Source organism: Oncorhynchus masou, unplaced genomic scaffold (assembly GCF_036934945.1).
Source record: "Oncorhynchus masou masou isolate Uvic2021 unplaced genomic scaffold, UVic_Omas_1.1 unplaced_scaffold_670, whole genome shotgun sequence".
Classification (NCBI taxonomy): Eukaryota; Metazoa; Chordata; class Actinopteri; order Salmoniformes; family Salmonidae; genus Oncorhynchus; species Oncorhynchus masou.
Window position 1 is genome coordinate 329587 of NW_027013147.1, and position 15412 is coordinate 344998.

Sequence of the window (15412 nt, forward strand, 5' to 3'; positions counted from 1 at the left end):
ATTTAACCAGGTAGACCAGGTCACCTTTTATTTAACCAGGTAGACCAGGTCACCTTTATTTAACCAGGTAGACCAGATCACCTTTATTTAACCAGTAACCAGGTAGACCAGATCACCTTTTATTTAACCAGGTAGACCAGATCACCTTTATTTAACCAGGTAGACCAGATCACCTTTATTTAACCAGGTAGACCAGATCACCTTTATTTAACCAGGTAGACCAGATCACCTTTATTTAACCAGGTAGACCAGATCACCTTTATTTAACCAGGTAGACCAGATCACCTTTATTTAACCAGGTAGACCAGATCACCTTTTATTTAACCAGGTAGACCAGATCACCTTTATTTAACCAGATAGGCCAGGTCCCCTTTATTTAACCAGGTAGGCCAGGTGAGAACAAGTTCTCATTTACAACTACGACCTGGCCAATATAAAGCAACCTACTGCGACACAAACAACAACACAGAGTTACACATGGAATAAACAAACATACAGTCAATAATACAGTAGAGAAAGTCTATATACAGTGTGTGCAAATGAGGTACGATTAGGGAGGTGAGGCAATAAATAGGCCATAGTGGTGAAATAATTACCATTGAGCAATTAAACACTGGAGTGATAGATGTGCAGAAGATGAATGTTCAAGTAGAGATACTGGGGTGCAAAGGAGCAAAAATAAATATATATAATAACAGTATGGGGATGAGGTAGATTGGATGGGCTGTTTACAGATGGGCTGTGTACAGGTACAGTGATCTGTGAGCTGCTCTGACAGCCGATGCTTAAAGTTAGTGAGGGAGATGTGCGTCTCCAGCTTCAGTGATTTTTGTAGTTTGTTCCAGTCATTGGAAGCAGAGAACTGGAAGGAAAGGCGACCAAAGGAGGAATTGGCTTTGGGGATGACCAGTGAAATATACCTGCTGGAGTGCGTGCTACGTGTGGGTGCTGCTATGGTGACCAGTGAGCTGAGATAAGGCAGGGTCTTTTACCTAGCAAAGACTTGTAGATGACCTGGAGCCAGTGGGTTTGGCGACAAGTATGAACCGAGGGCCAGCCAACAAGAGCGTACAGCGTAATAGCGAAGGTGTAAACTTGGCAGTAGAAAATCTTAACAGTATATTTGACCTCTGAGCTCTCAGCGTCTCCAACTTCAGGGATTTTACAGCATCAGCCGGCGGCTGCAGCCTCTCTGCCAGATGGACAATGATAACCTGCCAGATGGACAAGACTGGACATGTTGCTGCTTCAGCACTTTAAACAAGATCTGATTTCTCAGTAATACTCTGTTCCCTATAACTAAGCATTTCAACACAACAGACATGTTCCAAATCATGTAGCTAACCACGCTGGGCCTTTTGCTGGGCCTTTTGCTGGGCCTTTTGCTGGACCTTTTGCTGGGCCTTTTGCCGGGCCTTTTGCTGGGCCTTTTGCTGGGCCTTTTGCTGGGCCTTTTGCCGGGCCTTTTGCCGGGCCTTTTGCCGGGCCTTTTGCCGGGCCTTTTGCCGGGCCTTTTGCTGGGCCTGTCGCTGGGCCTGTCGCCTGGGCCTGTCGCCTGGGCCTGTCGCCTGGGCCTGTCGCCGGGCCGGGCCCTGGGCCTGTCGCCGGGCCGGGCCCTGGGCCTGTCGCCGGGCCGGGCCCTGGGCCTGTCGCCGGGCCGGGCCCTGGGCCTGTCGCCGGGCCGGGCCCTGGGCCTGTCGCCGGGCCGGGCCCTGGGCCTGTCGCCGGGCCTACGGTTGAGAAGGAGGTGAGGATATAGGAAGTGAGGAGATGCGAAGCGAGGAATATTGTAAAGGCTCATTGAGAGAGCACATGTCTCACCATAGGAAGACATGCCAGGTCTCCCTTCTGACTTCAATGAGACTTCCTGGTTCAATACAGGTTCAAAACAAAACAACCATCGAACTTCCTGTCGTTCTGCTCTTAAACGACACCCACCTGAAAGCTTTTAGGGCAGAAAAAAACTCTGACCCAAATGGAGCCCTTTTCCCTATATAGTGTTACTACTATAGACCAGAGCCCTATTCCCTATACAGTGGCACTACTATAGACCAGAGCCCTATTCCCTATATAGTGGTACTACTATAGACCAGAGCCCTATTCCCTATATAGTGGTAGTACTATAGACCAGAGCCCTATTCCCTATATAGTGGTACTACTATAGACCAGAGCCCTATTCCCTATACAGTGGCACTACTATAGACCAGAGCCCTATTCCCTATATAGTGGTACTACTATTGACCAGAGCCCTATTCCCTGTATAATGCTACTACTATAGACCAGAGCCCTATTCCCTATATAGTGGTACTACTATTGACCAGAGCCCTATTCCCTATATAGTGGTACTACTATAGACCAGAGCCCTATTCTCTATATAGTGGTACTACTATAGACCAGAGCCCTATTCCCTATATAGTGGTACTACTATAGACCAGAGCCCTATTCCCTATATAGTGGTACTATTATAGACCAGAGCCCTATTCCCTATATAGTGGTACTACTATAGACCAGAGCCCTATTCCCTATATAGTGGTACTACTATAGACCAGAGTCCTATTCCCTATATAGTGGTACTACTATTGACCAGAGCCCTATTCCCTATATAGTGGTACTACTATAGACCAGAGCCCTATTCCCTATATAGTGGTACTATTATAGACCAGAGCCCTATTCCCTATATAGTGCACTACTTTTGACTGGAGCCCTTTACACCCTTGTTAAAAGTAGTGCACTATAAAGGGAATAGGGTGTCATTTGGGAGAGAAACTCTATTTGCCCTGATTCAACAGAGAAGGAACGGGGAGGGGTCAGAGATGAGTGGGAGGGGTCAGAGATGAGTGGGAGGGGTCAGAGATGAGTGGGAGGGGTCAGAGATGAGTGGGAGGGGTCAGAGATGAGTGGGAGGGGTCAGAGATGAGTGGGAGCCGTAAGATAAACACATTACAAAACAATGCTAGTTTTCAATGATCAGGGATGTTGGTCTACAGGAATTTACTCAGATTTATTCAACTGATTTGTATCTCTAGTTCTGGGCATTGTATTTTCTCTCCAGGTTTTGTGGTTGTGTCTAGAAACTTTTAGAGTAGTTTAGAAACCAACACTGGCTGTCTGATTTGACTCATTGAATGACTGGTTTACTGACTGGTTTCCCCCCCTTCTCTCTCTCGTCTGTCTGTGTCTCTCTCACTCTCTGTCTCTCTCTCTGTCTGTCTCTGTCTTTATGTCTCTGTGTCCGTCTCTGTATCTCTGTCTCAGCTAAATAAGGAGATGTCCAACATCGTGACCCAGATCCTGAGCAACTACCCTGGCAAGAACAGCACCACCGAGCAGGCCTGGGATTACATACAGAGGACGGTGAGAGTAGAGCACAGATCATCTTCCCTTACTTCTAACCATTTTGAACTACGAGAAGGGGGGGTGTTATTTTGACTTGCAACGGAGGTCAAATCCGACCAGTTCAGAAGTCACCAGTCGACCAAAAGAGGTTTAAAAGGACCTGTAGTTTTTACGGTAAAGTCACCACACCAGTCGACCAAAAGAGGTTTAGCAGGACCTGTAGTTTTTACGGTAAAGTCACCACACCAGTCGACCAGAAGAGGTTTAGCAGGACCTGTAGTTTTTACGGTAAAGTCACCACACCAGTCGACCAAAAGAGGTTTAGCAGGACCTGTAGTTTTTACGGTAAAGTCACCACACCAGTCGACCAAAAGAGGTTTAGCTGGACCTGTAGTTTTTACGGTAAAGTCACCACACCAGTCGACCAAAAGAGGTTTAGCAGGACCTGTAGTTTTTACGGTAAAGTCACCACACCAGTCGACCAAAAGAGGTTTAGCAGGACCTGTAGTTTTTACGGTAAAGTCACCACACCAGTCGACCAAAAGAGGTTTAACAGGACCTGTAGTTTTTACGGTAAAGTGGCAAGTGGTGTAAAATGTATTAAAATACAATGAATCTTAACCATTCAATTGCAAAGAATTGTCAGTTAGTGAAGTGAAACAAACCTTCTGATGTAAGGAGTCTAGGGTGTGAGGCTGGTGTGAGGCTGGTGTGAGGCTCTCTGTACAGACATTAGACTTGCATTTACTCTCTTAAAGCTCCGTCCGTCTGGAAAAGTGATTTCAAACAAAGGAAGTGGAGAGAACTCCACCTCTCAGCTCCTTGTAAACGCCTTCAGAAGCTTCAACATTGTCCTAAGTTCATTGTAAAACGATACTTACAGTATAGGGTTGCTAGTCAGCGTTGATCTATCTGAAAATGACTGGACTTCTTGGGTTTCCCCTCTCATTCTCTCTCTGGACATGTTTCCTCTCTATTATTGTCTACCTTTAATGACTCTCCTCTCCCCCACTTTCTCTCTACCTCTCCCTCCCCCACTTTCTCTCTACCTCTCCCTCCCCCTCTCTCTCTACCTCTCCCTCCCCCACTTTCTCTCATCCCCCTTCTCTCTCCTTCCCTCTGTCCATCCCCCCTCTCTCTCCTTCCCTCCATCCCCCCTCTCTCTCTAGATGGAGTGTTGTGGATGGAGTGGCCGTATGGACTGGCATGGTAATGCTGTCATAGTGAACAGTTCCCAGCTGTTGTTCCCGTGTTCCTGTCAGAACGTGTCTCTGGTTGAGGGTAACTCCTCCGACAGTGGTTTCTGTGAGGCACAGTCACTTGATTGGCCCGTCTACGACAGGGTAAGAACTCTTCATATATTAGTTGATTGGTTGGTTGATTGAGAGAACACTCCCACATTAGAGGCTTGTCATTGTGCTATACGTGTATCAGTCTGTTCCTTTGATATATGGCCACAGTGTTGGACTCCGTCACTGAATTACTTACAACATGAACATCACTCAACACCACCCTCATCTGTTAATATATTGGACTGTGTTTCATATACATCTCTGTCTCCCTCCCTCCCTCCCTCCCTCCCTCCCTCCCTCCCTCCCTCCCTCAGGGCTGTAACTCCAGTGTAGAGAGCTGGCTGTTTGCCAACGTTGGAGTGATCCTGGGGGTCTGCCTGGGAGTGGCTGTCATCGAGGTAAAGAACAACATATACATTCTATAGAACCAGAACAACATATACATTCTATAGGACCAGAACAACATTCTATAGGACCAGAACAACATTCTATAGGACCAGAACAACATTCTATAGGACCAGAATAACATATAAATTCTATAGGACCAGAACAACATATACATTCTATAGGACCAGAATAACATATACATTCTATAGGACCAGAATAACATATAAATTCTATAGGACCAGAACAACATATACATTCTATAGGACCAGAACAACATATACATTCTATAGGACCAGAACAACATTCTATAGGACCAGAATAACATATAAATTCTATAGGACCAGAATAACATATACATTCTATAGGACCAGAACAACATTCTATAGGACCAGAATAACATATAAATTCTATAGGACCAGAACAACATATACATTCTATAGGACCAGAATAACATATACATTCTATAGGACCAGAATAACATATACATTCTATAGGACCAGAATAACATATACATTCTATAGGACCAGAACAACATATACATTCTATAGGACCAGAACAACATTCTATAGGACCAGAATAACATATAAATTCTATAGGACCAGAACAACATATACATTCTACAGGACCAGAACAACATATACATTCTATAGGACCAGAACAACATTCTATAGGACCAGAACAACATTCTATAGGACCAGAACAACATATACATTCTACTGGACCAGAACAACATATACATTCTACTGGACCAGAACAACATATACATTCTACTGGACCAGAACAACATATACATTCTACTGGACCAGAACAACATATACATTCTTCTGGACCAGAACAACATTCTATAGGACCAGAACAACATGTACATTCTACTGGACCAGAACAACATGTACATTCTACTGGACCAGAACAACATGTACATTCTACTGGACCAGAACAACATGTACATTCTACTGGACCAGAACAACATGTACATTCTACTGGACCAGAACAACATGTACATTCTACTGGACCAGAACAACATGTACATTCTACTGGACCAGAACAACATGTACATTCTACAGGACCAGAACAACATGTACATTCTACTGGACCAGAACAACATGTACATTCTACTGGACCAGAACAACATTCTACAGGACCAGAACAACATGTACATTCTACTGGACCAGAACAACATGTACATTCTACTGGACCAGAACAACATTCTACAGGACCAGAACAACATTCTACAGGACCAGAACAACATTCTACAGGACCGGAACAACATATACATTCTACAGGACCGGAACAACATATACATTCTACAGGACCGGAACAACATATACATTCTACAGGACCGGAACAACATATACATTCTACAGGACCGGAACAACATATACATTCTACAGGACCGGAACAACATATACATTCTACAGGACCGGAACAACATATACATTCTACAGGACCGGAACAACATTCTTCAGGACCAGAGCAACATTCTACAGATCAAATCAAATCAAATTTATTTATATAGCCCTTCGTACATCAGCTGATATCTCAGTGCTGTACAGAAACCCAGCCTAAAACCCCAAACAGCAAGCAATGCAGGTGTAGAAGCACTTTGGTTAGGAAAAACTCCCTAGAAAGGCCAAAGCCTGGTTCCTCTCTAGGTTTCTTCCTAGGTTATGTGGGGTGGCCAGTCCTCTTCTGGCTGTGCCGGGTAGAGATTATAACAGAACATGGCCAAGATGTTCAAATGTTCATAAATGACCAGCATGGTCGAATAATAATAAGGCAGAACAGTTGAAACTGGAGCAGCAGCACGGCCAGGGGGACAGCAAGGAGTCATCATGTCAGGTCGTCCTGGGACATGGTCCTAGGGCTGAGTATAGCCCGCAAAGATCTCCGCCATGGCACAACCCAAGGGGGGGTGCCAACCCAGACAGGATGACCACATCAGTGAATCAACCCACTCAGGTGACGCACCCCCTCCAGGGACGGCATGAGAGAGCCCCAGTAAGCCAGTGACTCAGCCCCTGTAATAGGGTTAGAGGCAGAGAATCTCAGTGGAAAGAGGGGAACCGGCCAGGCAGAGACAGCAGGACCAGAACAACATTCTACAGGACCAGAACAACATTCTACAGGACCAGAACAACATTCTACAGGACCAGAACAACATGTACATTCTACTGGACCAGGACAACATGTACATTCTACTGGACCAGGACAACATATACATTCTACTGGACCAGGACAACATATACATTCTATAGGACCAGGACAACATATACATTCTATAGGACCAGGACAATATATACATTCTATAGGACCAGGACAACATATACATTCTATAGGACCAGGACAATATATACATTCTATAGGACCAGGACAATATATACATTCTATAGGACCAGAACAACATATACATTCTATAGGACCAGAACAATATATACATTCTATAGGACCAGGACAACATATACATTCTATAGAATCTTTCAGGCAGGTCTCTCAGCCAGACAGATGTTTATCATTAAGAGGAATAAATGCCTGTCAGAAACAGCTTCTGACCTCTGACCTAATCCACGTGACTTCCAAGACAGCAGCTCTTGTTTTTCAATGTATGTAGACACTTCCTGCTACAGGAGCGTACATTGATCACAGCTATTGAGAGAACCCTCCTGAGAGGCTTTAGATGTAGTGATACTGTTAACCTGACCTCTGACCTCTGACCTCTGCTTTCCACAGCTCCTGGGTATGATCCTATCCATAGGGCTGTGTAAGAGTGTACACACTGAGGATTACACCAAAGTGCCAAAGTACTGAAGATGATGACGGGGGGACGCTATGACACACACACACACGTTGTCTCTCCCTCCCTTTATTTGGAGAAACGCGTTCGGTGCAGATGTTTATTTGATTTCATTTTTTGGTTTTTGGTTTTTTTGGGGGGGGGGGGGCACTTTTCTCCCAGTCCAGTTTCCATCGGAGCACTTTAGAGACTGTAGTTGTGGATTAGAGAGGAAGACGAGAGCAGACCGGGTCACAGAGACAACAGGAGAGAGAGCTGTGGGGAAAGTGAGGACAGGAAGCGTGAAGAGAGGACAGAGAAGACAAGGATGTAGAAAGAGATGGAGGGTCGTCTCCTTCCCTCGGCAGATGGAGTCTACCACATCCTTGACTTCTGGGGAAAGATCCATTTTATCATCGGGAATCAATCATGATCGGCATTGTTTGTCAGCTCTCATAGGGTCCAATCCTAACTTCAGATATGCATGGGTAACTTTCATGAATTGAAAATGTAAAAATTTGAGATTTTCAATTGGAGAATTTAAATTAGGAGATTTGTGAAAAATGTGAGTTGCGTTCACAGATCTCAAGTTCGGTTAACGGTTGTTACTGAGTTGACCTGACTAGAAGATGAAGAGTTCGGGTTATTGGACTCCTGGAAAATAAACAATGTTTGTTTTTATTTTCTGTTCTTCAGTGTTTTGAGGAGTTATGCATTTTTGTTTGTTATAGTACCTTGTATATAATTTAGTTTGGTATTTCGTGAGCCTCTGAATCTGCGTTTTTTTTGTGAAGATGTTTCTTCTTTTCATTGCATGTTTTCTTTTTCATGTATTTCATTTTTTGTGCAGTTTTGATATTTTTCTTGATAATTTTGTTTAAAGTAATAGGAATAATGAGATACTAAAGAGGACCAAGATTCTGCTACTTTAAAGTAGGGGGGCTTGGCCCATAGGGTGGGGCTTCCCCAACTGGTGGCCCACAGGGGATATTATTTGCTGCCCTATGTTTTCTGAGCTAGATATATATATATATGTAAATCTGTTCTATAGTATTCCCACACGTAACAGAGGGATATATGTGACTGTATACAAATCTAAGCAAGCTTTGAAATTATTAAGTTTAAGTTAAATATTATATCTATTTGGTCTTCTTGAGGTCAATTTTCAGTCTACGAATGATTTGTGTTCCGGCTCCTTGACCATCCGCTCAAGAAACAAATCATCCCTCTGCTGAATCTAGTGAATGACTGCTTTTAAAGGGGCTCTTAATTATCCCCCTCCCATAGTGGCAAAGAAAGTCTCAGTTTACAAGTATCTTTTGATGACAAACAGAATACTTTGTTATGAATTTTGTTGATTGTGGTTGAGTTTCTCTGAAGCTTTTCATCTTTATTTCATCTTTATTTTTTGACGACGACTTTCACGTAAATATCAAATTTTTCTTCAAAAGACAAACATACGTGTTTCGTTAAGAAATGAACCATTTTGTCTTAAACCCTGATCAACAACAAAAAAAATGTTAGGTGCCCTTTTTACTGTGAGTGAAGAGCAAATTTAAATAACAGAAGCTGGGTTCTGTTTTTTTGTTTTGTTTTTTTTAAGAGGGAAACACATCCATTTTTGTTCTTGAGAAAAGATCCATTTTGGACCAGAAATCTTTATGTACAGTAAATCATTCCGAATTAAATTCATGTATATTTTTTAACATTGAATTACGGTTTTGGTTTTATATTTAGGCTTTTCTTCTTTTGTTTTGTTGTCTGATTTGATAACCTTTGACCTTGGAGTCATTTTTTTTCCCGGTAGGACTATTAATTTAGAACTTGATGAACTTCTGTCTACTAGCTTGATCAGTCGACATATACTCACCCCATTGACTCTGTTTTGATTTGCTCAATAAACATTGAATAAGACTGACTTATGTGTGTCTGTCGATTTTCTCCAGAGAATCAAATCTGAGAAACATGTAGCACGCTATTCCCCCTGAAAAAAGAGCATATACCATGTGGTGGTCCCCAAAAGAAGTGGCGGTTCAGATATAAATACAACTATCCAGTTAGAGAGAACCAGTAAGAGACAGGGATACAATTCACATGTTATCACCACACACACACAGCAAACAGGAAGAGGAGACAAGTCCCCAGTGTTTTAATGGTTAAAGATGCGCTGAACACCAGTCAGAGAGGCCAGAAGGAGTGTCCATGTTGGAAAGATGCTGAACACCAGTCAGAGAGTCCAGAAGGAGTGTCCATGTTGGAAAGATGCTGAACACCAGTCAGAGAGTCCAGAAGAAAAAGTGTCCATGTTGGAAAGATGCTGAACACCAGTCAGAGAGAGTCCAGAAGGAGTGTCCATGTTGGAAAGATGCTGAACACCAGTCAGAGAGTCCAGAAGAAGGAGTGTCCATGTTGGAAAGATGCTGAACACCAGTCAGAGAGTCCAGAAGAAGTGTCCATGTTGGAAAGATGCTGAACACCAGTCAGAGAGAGTCCAGAAGGAGTGTCCATGTTGGAAAGATGCTGAACACCAGTCAGAGAGTCCAGAAGGAGTGTCCATGTTGGAAAGATGCTGAACACCAGTCAGAGAGTCCAGAAGAAAAAGTGTCCATGTTGGAAAGATGCTGAACACCAGTCAGAGAGAGTCCAGAAGGAGTGTCCATGTTGGAAAGATGCTGAACACCAGTCAGAGAGTCCAGAAGAAGGAGTGTCCATGTTGGAAAGATGCTGAACACCAGTCAGAGAGAGTCCAGAAGGAGTGTCCATGTTGGAAAGATGCTGAACACCAGTCAGAGAGTCCAGAAGAAGGAGTGTCCATGTTGGAAAGATGCTGAACACCAGTCAGAGAGAGTCCAGAAGGAGTGTCCATGTTGGAAAGATGCTGAACACCAGTCAGAGAGTCCAGAAGAAGAAGTGTCCATGTTGGAAAGATGCTGAACACCAGTCAGAGAGAGTCCAGAAGGAGTGTCCATGTTGGAAGGATGCTGAACACCAGTCAGAGAGAGTCCAGAAGGAGTGTCCATGTTGGAAAGATGTGCTGAACACCAGTCAGAGAGAGTCCAGAAGGAGTGTCCATGTTGGAAAGATGCTGAACACCAGTCAGAGAGAGTCCAGAAGAATAATTGTCCATGTTGGAAAGATGCTGAACACCAGTCAGAGAGAGTCCAGAAGGAGTGTCCATGTTGGAAAGATGCTGAACACCAGTCAGAGAGAGTCCAGAAGAAGTGTCCATGTTGGAAAGATGCTGAACACCAGTCAGAGAGAGTCCAGAAGGAGTGTCCATGTTGGAAAGATGCTGAACACCAGTCAGAGAGAGTCCAGAAGGAGTGTCCATGTTGGAAAGATGCTGAACACCAGTCAGAGAGAGTCCAGAAGAAGTGTCCATGTTGGAAAGATGCTGAACACCAGTCAGAGAGAGTCCAGAAGGAGTGTCCATGTTGGAAAGATGCTGAACACCAGTCAGAGAGAGTCCAGAAGGAGTGTCCATGTTGGAAAGATGTGCTGAACACCAGTCAGAGAGAGTCCAGAAAGAGTATCCATGTTGGAAAGATGCTGAACACCAGTCAGAGAGTCCAGAAGGAGAAGTGTCCATGTTGGAAAGATGCTGAACACCAGTCAGAGAGAGTCCAGAAGAAGTGTCCATGTTGGAAAGATGCTGAACACCAGTCAGAGAGTCCAGAAGGAGTGTCCATGTTGGAAAGATGCTGAACACCAGTCAGAGAGAGTCCAGAAGGAGTGTCCATGTTGGAAAGATGCTGAACACCAGTCAGAGTGAGTCCAGAAGGAGTGTCCATGTTGGAAAGATGCTGAACACCAGTCAGAGAGAGTCCAGAAGGAGTGTCCATGTTGGAAAGATGCTGAACACCAGTCAGAGAGAGTCCAGAAGGAGTGTCCATGTTGGAAAGGGTCCAGATGAGGAGGACAGGAGTTTCTACAGGTTGTCTCAACATGCCCTCCTGGAGACACTTCACAGGCAGACTGGGGGTCTCCAACCCCCCCAGGTTAGGTATTTCCCCTTTCCCCATTCAGCCTTACAGTACCTTTAGGCAGGTGTCATGGGCTTTTTCATTTAACCCCTGAAAACCCTCCCATTTGCTGGCCAACAGAAGGGGATCGGGTTAAAAGTGGAAGATTCATTTCAGTTCAATGCCTTCAACTTAAATGTGTGGGGGGGGGCTGCCTTAATCAATGTCCACGTCATCATAGCCCGGGGGAACAGTTGGCTTACTGCATTGCTCAGAACAAACCAGCAACCTCTCAGTTACTGGCCCAACGCCCCTGTAGACATTGTGTAGACGTTGTGCCAGCTCATGGTGATTGTCTCTTTCCCAGCTGTTAAAGCGTTCATCCAGTAGGGGGAGCTATAGGACTCTGATCACAAACTGGCTGAGAGTCTTCATTCCAGCATTCCTCCATGATCTATGGTCTGTTGGAGGACGTTGCCCCTTGATGATGGTCAGTTGGAGGACGTTGCCCCTTGACGATGATCTATGGTCTGTTGGAGGACGTTGTCCCTTGATGATGGTCTGTTGGAGCATGTTGCCCCTTGATGATGGTCAGTTTGAGGACGTTGCCCCTTGACGATGATCTATGGTCTGTTGGAGGACGTTGTCCCTTGACGATGATCTATGGTCTTTGGAGGACGTTGTCCCTTGATGATGGTCTGTTGGAGCACGTTGCCCCTTGATGATGGTCTGTTGGAGGACGTTGTCCCTTGACGATGATCTATGGTCTTTGGAGGACATTGTCCCTTGATGATGGTCAGTTGGAGCACATTACCCCTTGATGATGGTCAGTTTGAGGACGTTGCCCCTTGACGATGATCTATGGTCTGTTGGAGGACGTTGTCCCTTGATGATGGTCTGTTGGAGCACGTAGCCCCTTGATGATGGTCAGTTGGAGGACGTTGTCCCTTGACGATGATCTATGGTCTGTTGGAGGATGTTGCCCCTTGACGATGATCTATGGTCTGTTGGAGGACATTGCCCCTTGATGATGGTCAGTTGGAGGACGTTGCCCCTTGATGATGGTCAGTTGGAGGACGTTGCCCCTTAACGATGGTCAGTTGGAGGACGTTGCCCCTTGATGATGGTCAGTTGGAGGACGTTGCCCCTTGACGATGGGCAGTTGGAGGACGTTACTCCTTGATGATGGTCAGTTGGAGGACGTTGCCCCTTGACGATGGGCAGTTGGAGGACGTTGCCCCTTGATGATGATCAGTTGGAGGACGTTGCCCCTTGAGTCAGTTCATTCCACTAGTAGTATATAACAGTATATGTCTTGTATGGTATACTGTATGTGTTGGGGCTGTCCATCAGTTCATTCCACTAGTAGTATATACCAGTATGTGTCTTGTATGGTATACTGTATGTGTTGGGGCTGTCCATCAGTTCATTCCACTAGTAGTATATACCAGTATGTGTATTGCATGGTATACTGTATGTGTTGGGGCTGTCCATCAGTTCATTCCACTAGTAGTATATACCAGTATGTGTATTGCATGGTATACTGTATGTGTTGGGGCTGTCCATCAGTTCATTCCACTAGTAGTATATAACAGTATATGTATTGTATGGTATACTGTATGTGTTGGTGCTGTCCATCAGTTCATTCCACTAGTAGTATATAACAGTATGTGTCTTGTATGGTATACTGTATGTGTTGGGGCTGTCCATCAGTTCATTCCACTAGTAGTATATAACAGTATATGTATTGCATGGTATACTGTATGTGTTGGGGCTGTCCATCAGTTCATTCCACTAGTAGTATATAACAGTATATGTATTGTATGGTATACTGTATGTGTTGGTGCTGTCCATCAGTTCATTCCACTAGTAGTATATACCAGTATGTGTCTTGTATGGTATACTGTATGTGTTGGGGCTGTCCATCAGTTCATTCCACTAGTAGTATATACCAGTATGTGTCTTGCATGGTATACTGTATGTGTTGGGGCTGTCCATCAGTTCATTCCACTAGTAGTATATACCAGTATATGTATTGTATGGTATACTGTATGTGTTGGTGCTGTCCATCAGTTCATTCCACTAGTAGTATATACCAGTATGTGTCTTGTATGGTATACTGTATGTGTTGGGGCTGTCGATCAGTTCATTCCACTAGTAGTATATACCAGTATATGTCTTGTATGGTATACTGTATGTGTTGGTGCTGTCAATCAGTTCATTCCACTAGTAGTATATACCAGTATGTGTCTTGTATGGTATACTGTATGTGTTGGTGCTGTCAATCAGTTCATTCCACTAGTAGTATATACCAGTATGTGTCTTGTATGGTATACTGTATGTGTTGGGGCTGTCCATCAGTTCATTCCACTAGTAGTATATACCAGTATGTGTCTTGTATGGTATACTGTATGTGTTGGGGCTGTCCATCAGTTCATTCCACTAGTAGTATATACCAGTATGTGTCTTGTATGGTATACTGTATGTGTTGGTGCTGTCAGAGTGATTCAGTTCACTTTTTTGTAATGTTTTTTTCTCAATCAAAAAACACTGAAAACATCCTAAATACATGATCTGTACAGCTGAAAACAGCAACGCGATGTTACAACAAGTTGACATTGAGGTTATAGAAGAGATTCTCTGGTACATTTGTATACTTAAAAAAAAATGTTCTTAAAGATGGTGAAAGTAGTGGCTCACGAGCCAAAAGGTGGTCCCCGAAAATGGCGTACTAGGTCGCAAAATGTGTTCAGATTTGTGCCCCGCGTCATTGCTCTGTCTCTCGCTCTGCTGCGGGGTGCATCGTATGCTTATTACTCGCTGTCACTCATACGGCGAGGGGATGAAGCTCATTGGTTGAACTCTAATTGCTTGGCGGCTGGCCCACGTGGGAGAAACATGTAGGAAAATGGTGCAGCACAGCTTCTAGAAAAACAATCACTTTCAAACTAGGGATTTCGTGGCTAATTGAGGTAATTCTGGCTCATAGATTATTATAAATTAAAAAATGTTATTATTTAACCTTTATTTAACTAGGCGAGTCAGTTAAGAACACATTCTTATTTACAATGACGGCCTACCCCCGGGCCAAACACTAAACTGGACGACGCTGGGCCAATTGTGCGCCTCCCTATGGGACTCTCAATCACGTCCGGTTGTGATACAGCCTGGAATCAAACCAGGGTCTGTAGTGACGCCACTAAGCACTGAGATGCAGTGCCTTAGACCGCTGCGCCACTCGGGAGGCCCAAGCTAAGATGGGGAAGAGGTCTGTCTGTAATAAAGTGCTGCTCGACTTTCTTGACATCACTATCAACTAAACAAGTCCTACAGTTCTCTAGTTTCATCCCACCTGGACTCCTGTCCAGTCAGATGGTCGAGTGTTGCAAAATAGAACAAGGGCGAATTCCAGTTGGCCCAGAAAAGAGCAGCACAGCTGGGCCCTTAGATGTACTCAGAGAGCTCACATCAATAACATGCATGTCAATCTCTCCTGGCTCAAAGTAGCTGAGAGATTCACTGCATTGACTACTTGTCTTTGTGAGAGGCATCGACGTGAGTCTGTCCATTCAAACAGCTGAACACAAAGCTGGGCCACCCATTGCATACCCCATGAGACATCCCACCAGGGGGGGTCTCTTCTTCACAGTCCCCAGATCCAGAAC

The 15412-nt window shown here is 44.4% G+C and overlaps 1 protein-coding gene across 1 annotated transcript in view; it reads left to right on the forward strand.

Moving 5' to 3' along the window:
• LOC135536838 (CD82 antigen-like) overlaps positions 1 to 9703 on the forward strand; it is a 72997-nt gene extending 63294 nt beyond the window's left edge. The window contains exons 6-9 of the mRNA XM_064963084.1: positions 3256 to 3354; positions 4506 to 4679; positions 4943 to 5026; positions 7743 to 9703. Coding sequence (XP_064819156.1) covers positions 3256 to 3354; positions 4506 to 4679; positions 4943 to 5026; positions 7743 to 7820 — 435 coding nt within the window. The 3' untranslated portion in view covers positions 7821 to 9703. The remainder of the gene's footprint in view (positions 1 to 3255; positions 3355 to 4505; positions 4680 to 4942; positions 5027 to 7742) is intronic.
• Positions 9704 to 15412: the final 5709 nt, after the last annotated feature.